The sequence below is a fragment of the Tamandua tetradactyla genome, chromosome 6, assembly GCF_023851605.1.
Source record: "Tamandua tetradactyla isolate mTamTet1 chromosome 6, mTamTet1.pri, whole genome shotgun sequence".
Lineage (NCBI taxonomy): Eukaryota > Metazoa > Chordata > Mammalia > Pilosa > Myrmecophagidae > Tamandua > Tamandua tetradactyla.
The window spans coordinates 161,521,798-161,534,312 of NC_135332.1; the positions used below are offsets into that span (position 1 = coordinate 161,521,798).

The 12,515-nt window shown below is 38.0% G+C and overlaps 1 protein-coding gene across 1 annotated transcript in view; it reads left to right on the forward strand.

Moving 5' to 3' along the window:
• Positions 1-11,356: 11,356 nt before the first annotated feature.
• Positions 11,357-12,515, forward strand: part of SLC30A8 (solute carrier family 30 member 8) — a 41,690-nt gene continuing 40,531 nt past the window's right edge. The window contains exon 1 of the mRNA XM_077163243.1: positions 11,357-11,618. Within this exon, the coding sequence (XP_077019358.1) occupies positions 11,548-11,618 (71 nt within the window). The 5' untranslated portion in view covers positions 11,357-11,547. The remainder of the gene's footprint in view (positions 11,619-12,515) is intronic.

A 12,515-nucleotide genomic window follows, 5' to 3' on the forward strand; every position in this document is an offset into this window, starting at 1 on the left:
CAGATCCCACCAGCATAAGGTGATGTGGTATTTTTAACTTCAGCAGACTCTCCCTGCTGGGGGCATGATGGAGACAGAGGAGAGGTTGTAGTCTGGTTTTAATTGCTACACTTTTCCAGGCTCTGGGATCTGAACTCCTTGAGGGAGGGATTCCACCTGAGCTGGGCCCCACCCCTCTCCTGGGGAAGGCACAGTTCCAGACAAACACTCAAACAAGCTTAATTCTGCCTACACCTGGGGCAATGGTGCCCAAGAAGCCTTGCAGCTGTATCCAAAGAACAGTGAAACCATAGAAACACAGTCACCAAAATGAAAGAGAAAAGTCCTTTTCAGAGCAGGACCCTGTTCCTCAGGCTTATCAATCAAGAGCTTAAGTTGGTATGTTGCTCTGTGTATCTCCAGGTCCTATGTACCCCCTCCTTTCCTTCAGGGCCCAGAGCTTTTCAAATCCAAAAAAAACCTTTTTTTTTTTTTTTACTTTGTTTTTCCTTCAGCCCTGCTCCCTCTGTGCCAGGGCAAAACCCAGCAACCTCCGCTTTTACTTGAGGTTCAGCTGAGCTGGGGGCCTATTTTTAGTAGTCAGAATTTGTGAATTAATTCCACAATTGGAGCTTGGTTGCACCCAGCCTCTGCTGTTGGTAAAGTCCCTTTCCTTTCCCCTTTGGGAAGCAGGCTGTGGGTGAGGGGGCCAGCCGCCACGGCTTGGGGAATTCACGGTTCTGGGGGGGCTTGCAGCCGGTCCAGCTGGTCCAGACTGGGGTACGCTGTGTGTCCGGTCACTGATATGGCCCCAGCAGTTATTCTGTACTGCTCCTGGCTATTTATTAGCTGCCCTGGAGGATGAACAAAATCCTGTACCTCACTAAGCTGCCATCTTGGCCCCCTATATTTTATGCAAGTTTTAATGAAAGAAATAATAAAATAAAATATTAAAATAAAGTAATAGATTTACAAATATCTATTAATAGCTAAAAAAATGACATGTAATAATTTTTCTATTAAATGTTAAAAGTTGTTGTTTTTGGTTCCAGAATACTTCAGCATGCATGATCTCATCTCTCTGCCTTATTTTTCCCCTTGAGGAAGGAGAAAGCTAAGAGATACCAGTTAGCAGGATAATTTCAAGCTTAGTGTCCTTGCCAACTCTAGATGTTATTATTATTATTTTTTTAAAAGGCAGAAAAATCCAGCATAGTATAGATTTTCTTTCATTTTAGCTCTGAAAGTGCTTTGCAACTTTTTTCCTATTTGAGCAGGCAGATTTGCTTGTCTGATAATAGGCTGTTTTCATATACGAGGTATTAATATGACTAACTTTTGTTTATTGAGCAATTTCTATGTGTTTTATATGTGAAAAATGCACTTTACATAAATCATTGCATTTAGTCATTGTAACAATCCTATGAGAAAATTCCACTTATCCCAGTTTTGCTGATAAGAATGTAGGTTCAGAAAGATTACAGTAACCCAGCTAATGGGTGATACCTAAGTCTATTTGCCTTCAAAGTTACTCTGAATCACTGGGTAATACTTTCTTACCAGCATATTCCAACCATTCATTCATTTGATCTTTCATTCAATCATTCATTCATCAATTTCTTTAAAAAAAATGCATTACTCACCCAGACACTATATACCAAGCACTGGGATACAAGGGTGAAAACAATCAAAACCTCTGCCCTCCAAAAACTGACATTCTCTAAGGAGTAGAAGGAGCCCCAAAGAAGAAATAAAGAGGGGAACCCAAATAGCGGTTATGGCTCTGAAGGCAGTGAGGAGGGCCATGTGAAAAAGGGAAACTGGAAATACCTGTGATCACTCTGCTTTTCCCAGGGATAGCTGGGCAACTCTGATCAGAGGCCCACAGGATGAGAAAACTGCAACTAAGCCACAGCCAGAGGGAGAGGAAGTGTTACAGGAAGAGGAGATAAATGAAATTGACTCTTTCGAGTATCAGTTTAAATACATGGTAACCAGTGTAGTGGAAGCTATATTCAATTATATACTATGCTGCCCTTCAGAAGTGAGGCCACTGGACATGTCCAGTTGTCTGTTGGCAACTTTAAGGCTTTTAATCTATCCTCAGATGTTCATTTTACCTAAACAACTCTAAAGTCTTATTATTATGTGTACTACATTTATTTTTGAAGCCAAGGAGAAATAAATCTTTGTGGAGGCTCTTAGGGAAAAAGGATGGGGGACTCACATTTCTAATTAGACTTCTCATGTTATTTAATGTCTTAGTTAAATGGGTTTTTAAAGTAGCCTTCCCACTTCCTCTCATCTACTGAGTACCAAGTTGTTGGAGGTTTGTAAACACTGTGCTGAAGAGTAATAGCTGAATCTCTGCATAAACAAGATCTGTGATGTAGAACCACAAGGATGATTTTGCCAGTAAGGTGTTGGGAGAGATATTATTTCTTGCACACCGTCATTGCTTCCATATTAGACTCAGCCAGGAAGGAAGCACCTCCCTGTAACATTTTTCAGCAAGACAGAAAAATATTTGGATTCATGTGACAAAGTAAATGTTTAATTTTAAGTTGTCTAACTGTCTAGAACAAGGTTACAAGCTTCAATTTATAAATCTCAGTATCTGTAATTTTAGGTTCTAGAGAGTGAAATTTTTTTTTAAAACCATGAGAAACTATAAGAAAATGTGCGATGCATGATATTGTTTTTGATTGATGGAGCCAGATTTAATAACCCAAGGGGCTAAGATAGGAGTTTCTAATTCCTAGTCTTGGCATTGAGGGTAGCTGGGCCAGTGATGGTCACTTTTCCTCTCACTTTTTGTCCAGGTTTTGTGAATGATAGTATATACTTCAAGTATGAGTATGTCAGCTGTATTGTGACATGCTTGCTAGTTTGTGTTAACTATTGTGTGTCATCTAGTACTACATATATTGCTTTTCAACGACCATCTTCTCTTAGGTTAAGAATTCTCAGAGAGCAGGAACTGCATATCTAAATCCCTAGAGTTCAGCACAGCACCAGGTCAAATTAGCAATTTCATCAAGGCTCAGACAGGAGAAGGAGGATGACAATGATGAACTAATTTTTTGGAGTTGACCACTGGACCGAGTTGCCTCCTAGGGCTTTTGACTTTCTTCCTTCATCTTTCTCCCAATGGAAAGCAATTTCTGTGAACTTCAGTCTGTTCAATTTGCTGGTAAATGAGACATGAGGAGGGAAGTGGAATAAGTACTTGCTGACTCATGAGGGAGTTATGCAACAGCGGCCACCACCATCAAGCATTCCTGGTCCAGCAGGTAGAGGACAGGCCTGGGGGTCTCCTAGTAACTGCTCCAGGAGAGCAAACAGCTTTATTATCGATGCTACCTTAGGAGTCCACAGACAGCAACTTCACAAACATCTGGCAAATTTGTTTTTAAAAAGTCTCTGTGTTTGTGTGTGTATATGTGTGTGTGTGTGTGTGTGTGCCCATAAATGTACAAAGAATTCTGGGAGATATTTTTAAAACTGATTGTGTCCCCTATGAAGAAGTCTAGGGGCTCCTCTAATTTCTACCCAAGGGCTTAAACACATATTTACAGGAAAATATGTTAACTGTCCTCTTGAATGTTGAGCATATTTTGCTGCATATATGCATTACTTTTAAAATGGTTAAAATAATTTTATTTAGGTGATATTTACCAATATTATATTTTATTTGTTTTACTAATAAACAACTTTTCCATTTTAATGCAGGTCTTTTAATAATATTAAATATTTGGAAAGCAGTTCATTACCCACTAGAGTCTACTATGGGGGCTCAATATTGTGATGCACATTTTTCTGGTTAGGGAACAGGGACAGAAAGAAGCAAACTGACTTATTCATTGACATGATGAAAATCAGTAAGAAGGACAGAATTAGAATTCACAGACATCAAATTTACCAATCTGTGTGCATTCAGTATGAAAACACGGTCAATTCAGCCGTGGAAGTATCAGTAAAAATGGGTGGCTGGGCTGGATTCAGGTGTCAAATATGTTTCTCTTGAGGAGAAATATCCTCACAACAGAGCTTAATATGCAAACATACACCACACTGTCTAAGCCATTGGATGGAAATAAAATAATTATATCTACTAAGCAAAGAAGAGTAGTCTTGATTTAGTAGCTAATGACTACATGGATTAGAATAGAATACACAAAGTCCTTTAATCAATCAACAGTGGAAAGGATGTATTTGAGCAGAAGATAAATCCTTATGTCCTTCAAACCTTGGGACTAATCAGTATACCTTACTTTTGTTGGGGCCCTGGTCTTTATTAACAAGTTAAGGAGAAATAAGTACTTAGTATAAAGCAGATTAAAAAGAACTATTCCTCATTTGCTGATAGCAACATCCAGAATAATGAATCTAAGATGTGATGGAGCATTAATGCAAGGTGTTAATAATTGGAGGGTATATGGGAATTCTGTATTTTATGCATGCATGATTTTTCTGTAAATCTACAACTTCTCTAATAAGAAAAATAGAAGAAGTGATGGAAGATTAGTTATTTACTGGGACATTGTTTTAGTCATAGAATCCATCTCTCTCTCTCTGTTTCTTTCAACAGAAAAACCCCAAAGGGCGCCTGAGCTTACTGTTTGCCAGTTTTCTTGGAAACTTGTGACTAGGAAATGCAGATTATGCCATATGACATTCTCACCATATGAAAAACTACTCATACTGTTTTGTCATATTGATTTTTGTTGCATACCTATTATTTAAAATGGGAGAACATTGTCATAGTCTGTGTTTTAGATATTTTTGGGGATACCACTATAATCTGGACTTTTAAGATGTTTAAAACGAAACTGCCATTCTGTGAATGAAAAATCATGACAATTCTGGTGAAGATTAAAAAAACAGTCCCAGGTCTAAATTCTGAATAGTAAAGGTGAATTTTATCCTAGGCACATAAAGCTTCTTAAAGATCTGTTGTCAAATATACTATTTTCAATAACGCACAGTGTGTTCACTTGTTATAATTAAACATTTCTCTTCTTTTTTCAAAGTTAGCTGTCTTCAAAGGAAATAGAAGCTTCTGTCATCTGCTTATGACCAATATCTGGGTGATTGGGTAGAGAGCTTATGGCTGCAAAAGGTAATAGGATGCTTTTTCATCTGCTTTGGATGCAAATTCAAAGTAGTTCCCAGATGCTGGTGGTGAGATTTGCAGCAATTGGATTAGCAGCATTTTAAAATGTAGGCTCACAGGAAACAAATTCATTAACACCAAAAGGAGAGATGAATTAGTTGCAACGCCTTGTGCTTATGCTTCCAAGCAGAGAAGACGGCCGCCATCCCTTGATGCATTTTGGATTCAACGTGAAGAGCAATGGCTCAGACTTTGAGGGGTGAGCTCTGAGGCAGCTTTGTCTTGTCTCCTGGACTATCTCCTGAGAGACCTTCTTGTCAGCCAGAAGTCAAATAAACCCAGGCTTTGAGATTCGGAGGAGAAGATGAGCTATGCCTTGGCTCTCCTGGTGTGCGTGCAGGGACTCGCTGTGAAATTCCTCTCCCTAAGATAAATTATGGGCTGCTAAGGGCTTTCACTTAAAGAACGTAAACTGTCTTCATGAAAATTAAATGATACCATTGTAGGTAATGACAAGAGGACTTTATTTTTTTCTTTTTAAGTCAGGCATTCAATGCTTTAGTTAGCACTGGCACTTTGTGCACTTACATACTCTATATAAAGAGTATATTTTGGGGCTTATATAAATCAGAGAGACATACACAGTCGTGTGAATGCGAAGCTGGCGAACAAGTGCTTTGAAGTTTACAAGACACCATCCACAATATTGAGTCCACAGAGTGTGTTTAAGGGTTAACTGATTCAAGGTTGCTTGGAAAAGGAAGCTTGGCACATGGGAACTCACCCATAAATTATACACTTTGTAAACATTTTAGCCCTCTGGCCCCAATATTTTCTCCCACCAAAACACAGCTAATCTATTTTTGTAATATTTATTTGCATCCTGAGGCTTAATAGCATATTCATTTTATTGTTTTATTAACATTTTACCGTATTTCTCTTTTCTCAACACATGCAAATTGCATTTTTTTTTTTTTTTTTTTTTTTGCAGGGGCGGGCACCTAGAATTGAACCTGGGTCTCCAGCATGGCAGGTGAGAACTCTGCTTGCTGAGCCACAGTGGCCCACCAGAAGCTAGCTAATTGCATTTTAACTGGAACATTTCTACAGTTAATCTCTTTAAAAATAAAAATGGTAAAAAAAAAAAGTTATATGTTCTTAATTTACTAAGAAAGAGATAAAAATCAAATGGCCCTCAGTCTGTTTTTATCTAATGTACAAAATAGCAGGAAGTGGTTTGTGTTTATATATGCTTACTTTAGATGGAAATGAAATTTCATAACATTCTCTAAAATATAATCCAATTAAATTTCAATGTCTGTTTTTACATTCTTGAGTGGAATTTTTTAAAAAACTTATGCTGTAGAAAGAGTCATAGAACCATTTGGCTAAGGAAATGCTACCTAACTTGGAAATCATTAGTTCTTTATATATTCTGTGTGGGACTACATATGTCCAGTATCTTTAGTAGAGGATTACACTGAGTGAGGTTGAATTTTCTTCCCTTTTGCGGGAAAAAGCTAAATGACACTTGACTGCTAAGGGGATAGTATGAAGCAGGCATAAAACTATTCTTTGAGAAAGTTGAACCCGGAGAGTTTGAGGGACCTTACCAAAATCATACAGCTGATGGCATGTTCTAATCCCCAGATCTTCCTTCCAATAATCTATACCTCTATTTTGGTTTCCTAGGCTTCTCTAGCAAATGCCATGACATGGGTTGGCTTAAACAATGGAGATTTATTAGCTTACAGTTTTGAGGCCAAGAAAATGTCTAAATCAAAGCATCATCAAGGCGATGATTTCTTCCCCAAGACCAGTGACCCTTGGCTTCTCTGCCACATGGCCAAACACATGGCAACATCTGCTGGTCTTTTCCTTTACTTCTGGTTTCATTGACTTCAGCTTCTTGCTTCCATTGCTTTCTCCCTCTCATGCCTGAATTCCATTCTTTTATAAAGGACTCTAGAAATAGGATTAAGACCATCCTGAATGAGATGGGCACATCTCAACTGAAGCAACCTCAGTAGCCTCATCAAAAGGTCTTACTTCAATGGGTTTACACTTACAGGAATGGATTCAATTTAAGAACATATTTTTCTGGAATACATACAGCTTCAGACCACCAAAACCTTGATAGATTCTTCCATTCCTGAGTAATTCTTAGTCTTCTGCTAAAGTTGAGACCAATTTCCCAGGGATGGGAAAAATATGTTACTTTAGGCACGATCAAGTATATAGTAACTCACATGCTAAGAATTTATATGCACAATATCTTGTTTACTTTTAACAAGCACTCTGTAAGGTAGATTCTATTAATACTCCCATTTTACAGATGAGAAATTGAAAAAACAAGGTCCAGTAATTTTTTCTAGGTCACACATCTAAGGAAGTGGTCGAACAAGAAATTAAAACTAAATCTATCTAATTCAAAAGCCCATGTATTAAGACATGTCACTCCACTGCCTTTCCACAGGAACAGGCAAAAGACAAATATGAAAATCCACATTTATTATTTAAAAATAAGCACATTTTTGTTTCTTTTAAAAAGGTAGCTACACGCAGACAATGACAACATGAAATATTTCTGAAAAATTAGTTTAAATTTTAGAGAATGCAAATCATGAGAACTTTGCTGTCTAGAGACACTCAAGGTGGTTTTGCATAAATGTACACATCCTATCCAGAAGTAAAGACCGAATACTGCATAAGGCAGTGTAAATTATTTTTGGACAAGTATTAGCTACTGTTCATTAAATACCATTAAGGAATTGTTGTTGACAACAGCTAACACTAGGAGCTGAACCAGTTCTTCAGTTGTGTGAGTGATGCTCTTGTGGCTGACAGAATATTTATTCTGAGGTAACAGTTATAAATTGCATTTTGCCCCTTCAGTTGTGTAAGCTTGTGATGGAGAGTGGGCGGAGAGGACAACCTGTAATTCAGGATGGTTTGGAAGCTGGTTGCCTAGGAAACTGGGATGAACAGCATAATGCCCACTGAAACAAGAGAGGGGATTTTTTTCTTTGATCCATGATGCTTTCCAATTCTTGGTCATAACTGATCTACATCTAAATTTATAGTAGCAAAAGTTACTCTTTTTTTAATATAAAAGTTTTATTTGCTACAGTCTATTGTTTTTGGCTCTTATGCTACTCACACCAGAAATTTTAAACTTTTAAAGCTTTTCTAATTGCTTTAAAATATGCACATTTCTCTCTCTCATGCACAATTTATCATAGCAGGTATACACAGTTCACAATTTATCATAGCATGTACACACATACATATTTATCATAGCATGTACACACATACATATTTATAACCTTATAGGTACATATACATTTCAATTAAACTGTATGAAATTGCTGATATTAGGCCATGTCGGGTCTATAGAAATGGCAATTTCATATAGGTTAACCTACAAATGAACAGAAGAGATCATGGAATACATTTGCAGGGGATGGGAGGGGCAGTGTTTCCTTGTCCTTTTTTACTTGCACCCCTCATTTCCTCTTTTCCCATCTAGACCATATCAGCCTCACTCTATGCTAACTCCCAGGCAGTCCACATGAACAAGTTACTGTGTATTCTCCATACTTATAGAATCATAAAATCAAGTAGAAATATAACTGTTCATCCATATTTTTACTAGTGACATAGATCATGTTTCAGAAACTCAACTCCTGCATGATCTTTTTCCTGTTGATCTGTATAGCCAAATAGTCTCCTTCCTGCATTTGAATATTTCTTTTCTTTGCTTCTTTGAACTTATTCTTAATAGAGTTAAGCCTGATTTCAACTAGTTTCCTTGTTTTTCTTTCACTTGAATTCTATTTATCTCATAATATGTTAGGAGCTCAAGTGATTCAAGATGCTAAGTATGGTTGATTAGCAGTTCTCCTCTGGTTTCCCAGTCTTGACTCCACAGAATAACCTATTATTTTGCAAAATTGAGAGTAGGGATTATCAGGGGTGAAAGTCTCCCTGGCAGCTTGGGAGATGACTCCCAGGGATGAGTCTGGCGTGGCAAACAATTCCATCCTGACCAAAAGGGGGAAAAGAAGTGTAAATAATTAGGTATCAGTGGAAGAGAGAGTTCAAATAGAGTTGAGGGGCTACTCTGGAGGTTGCTCTTACGTAAGCTTCAGTTAGACCTTGCTACCTTTCATAACTGGCCAGCCCCCAACCAGGACCATTCCAGCCAATCCTAAAGAACACCTAGGGCAATATATAAGATTCCACTCACTAGAGTAACTTTCCAGAAACCTACAACCTCCAGATGGGTCCCTGGACCAGATAAGTCCTGAAACCTAGAGGGTCCAGCCTCTCCAGAATGTCAGATAGTTCCATCTCGCTACCTCATATTATTGACACACCCTTCCAGCATAAAAAAGTGAGAATGGCCATAGCCCTAACACCCCTAAAGAGATAGATAGAAAGATGAAGGGTGATGATGTAGTTATACAGAGAAAATAGAATTTACAAATGAATATCATTGCTGAGTCATTACATTGCTATCTCTTTTTAGTCTCCAATATCTTAGAGCACCTAGAAGTAGAAACCTAAAATTGTGGAATTGTAACTCATGTCAAACTCTAAAATATGTTCTACAGCTAATTGTGGTGCTGTGCTTTGAAATTTATTGCTTTTTTGTATATATGCTATTTTTCACAAAAAAGAAAGAAAAAAAGCTGATTGTGGTGATAAAAAAAATATTTACGCCCTCTAGCCTCCTATATTCTGGAGCAACTTGAAGGAAAAATATTAAATGTTTGTATGGTAGCCCATGACAGACTCTGGGATCTGTCCTGTAACTACTTGTGGAAGAGTGCTTTGAAAACTATTGCTTTTGTATTTCTTTGCTTTGTATATATGTTATACTATACAATAAAAAGAGTTGAAAAAAAAGAGGAGGGATATATGAGAAGGAAAGCCTTTGTTTTTATTCTGGTAACACTAGATCAAGACTGTAATATCTTCTTTTGGAAGAAAAAAAATCGTTTCCTTCTTCAGGGACCTCTCCAGAGCCTTGTTTCTGGTTCCTATCCATCAGAGCGAAGTTAACCATCAGTTAGGCAATGGAGTCAGATGAGAAGAATTTAGAAGTTATGTTAAAGGTGAAAGTGTCTGAAATCTTAAGATAAGAGGCACAGCTCTGCCAAGGGCCTGATAGGAAACCTGAGCTTCTCACTCTCAGCCAATAGCGACTGCTCCTTTCACTGCTCGTGCAATTGTCATTTTTCTTCCAGGGGCAAGTCTTTCTTCATTAGGCCATTGTGGGCAAGGTGGGCAAATTCCCATCTTAGCAAGATGGGCAAATTCTCATGACTCTGGGATATGTCTGCTCCTAGGACTGAACTACCCTGAGATTTCTCACTTAGAAATTAGTGTTGACAGAGGGAGAAGGAAAATGAGAACTCAGTGGTTTGCATTTACGCCTTTTCTCCTCTGCCCCACCATGTGTCTGTACAGATCGTGGTGCTCTTTGGCCCACCCACGAATTTGGCTAGCCTGTTGCCATTGGAGTGTGGTCTTTTCGGTTATCTGGAAAGAAAAATGCTTTGTAATGAAGAAATGCTGATTCCTAGAAATTTGGGGCTTGATGGTATCTCAGGAGCAACCAAGGAGGTCCCATTCTTAAGAGTTGTGATTAGTTTGCCTGATAAGATTTGCTTGGGTGAACCTTTTATCCTCAGTACATGATGCCCTGGTAAGAGAGAACTGAGACCATTCTGGTTTTTTTTTCTTAAGATTGAGAACTGTTATTTATTTAGAAGCTAAGTTTGCCCTTTTTCTGACTGTCGAAAGGGTTTCAAAGCTGCGGTCCCAGGAAGAGTTTCAGATTACAGACTTCAGGAGCTAATGACCCTTGTCCTCCCCTTCAGTAGTGAGACCTCAGAATGGTCCTAGGGGAGGAAATGTAAATGCTGACAGCTGCCTAGAGGTTATTTTAGAACTAAATCCTAGGAGAAATTCTCTTAGGTTGCATGCGAGACAAAAACAAACAAGAGCTTAGCATACAGAAGGGTAGCTGTTTGCAGCTCAACAGAGTGTGCTCTGAAGGTCAAACCCCTACATCAGCAATTAGCAGGAAACCTTCTAGCTCTTTTACCTCTTAGAAGGCACATCAAATCAGACAGCATAGGAAAGAACACACACACATACACACACACACACACACACACACACACACGCACACTTCATATGACAAACCTGCATAACTCCCTAGAAAGTAGTCTCTGTGGGTGAGAGAATGAGGCCAGGTGATAGTCCAAGGAAGCTAATTTTAGCAGACCTACCAATAACACAGACATAGGAGGCTTGTTATTTTAAGTCCTGGAAGTCTTTTAATTTTTTCTTGTGAAGGCTCGTGAATAATTATAGTGCTGATTTGCTCTCCAAACCGGGCAGTGAGTTAAACAACAACAAAAGCTCTTATTCTGGCTTCCATGGAGTTTCTTGAGAAAACTTACCTTGTGAATGACAAAGCCACCAAGATGTATGCTTTCGCCCTAGACAGGTAACATATATGCCTGCTTCCCAATTCTCTGTGTCTTGAATATTCACTGAATCCCTAGATTCAGCTTCTTCAAAATAGAAACTTTTGCTTTGCAACCTGGGGGCATTTTGTAAAATTTTGTATAAGCTGTTTACTGACTTAGATAATTCATGTCCTGGAAAATGCAAGACTCTGTTGTCAATTTGATTCCTTAAATATTCTAAGTGCATGAAGAAAATATTTCATTAATATATTTTTTCATCTCAAATTTTTCTTCCATTTAATAGACATATATGTACTAATGTGTTTTACTTTCTTCTTCTCAATTATCCCCTCCTTTAAGTCAGGTAGCAAATTTTATTAAATTATAACTAGACAAAATAAGACTTTCAACTATGCAGCAAAAGTTGTGGTTATGTTGATCTTAAAATTAATTGCTATTTTCTTAATCATACAATATCTTTATCAATATATATACCTATAAAATGTGGTGGATTTTAATGTTCTGCATAGTTCTAAACCCCTTTAATATCTCCCACAGTGCCATATGCAATATATTCATTCATTTTCCATTTCTTTAACATTTATTTATTGAGCATTAAATGCTGGATATATACTGGAGAAGACAGCATTCCTAGTCCCAGATCTCTCTCCTCTTGAAGCTTGGGGTCTAATGGAGAATATAGGTAAGAAATAGGCAATTACAAAGCAGTGTAGGTGTCATGCTGGTGGCATTCAATGAGAGCACAGCAGGGAAACTCAGGTTTTATCCGGACTTCAGCCGGAGTAGGGGAAGGCTTTATCTGAAAGGTTTTACAGAAAATGTGATAGGTTGAGAATTACAAAACATGAAGAAGTTAGAGTAGGATTAAACCTTGCATAAAGGGTAGAATTAAGGAAAGTTTTCCAGACTGGAGG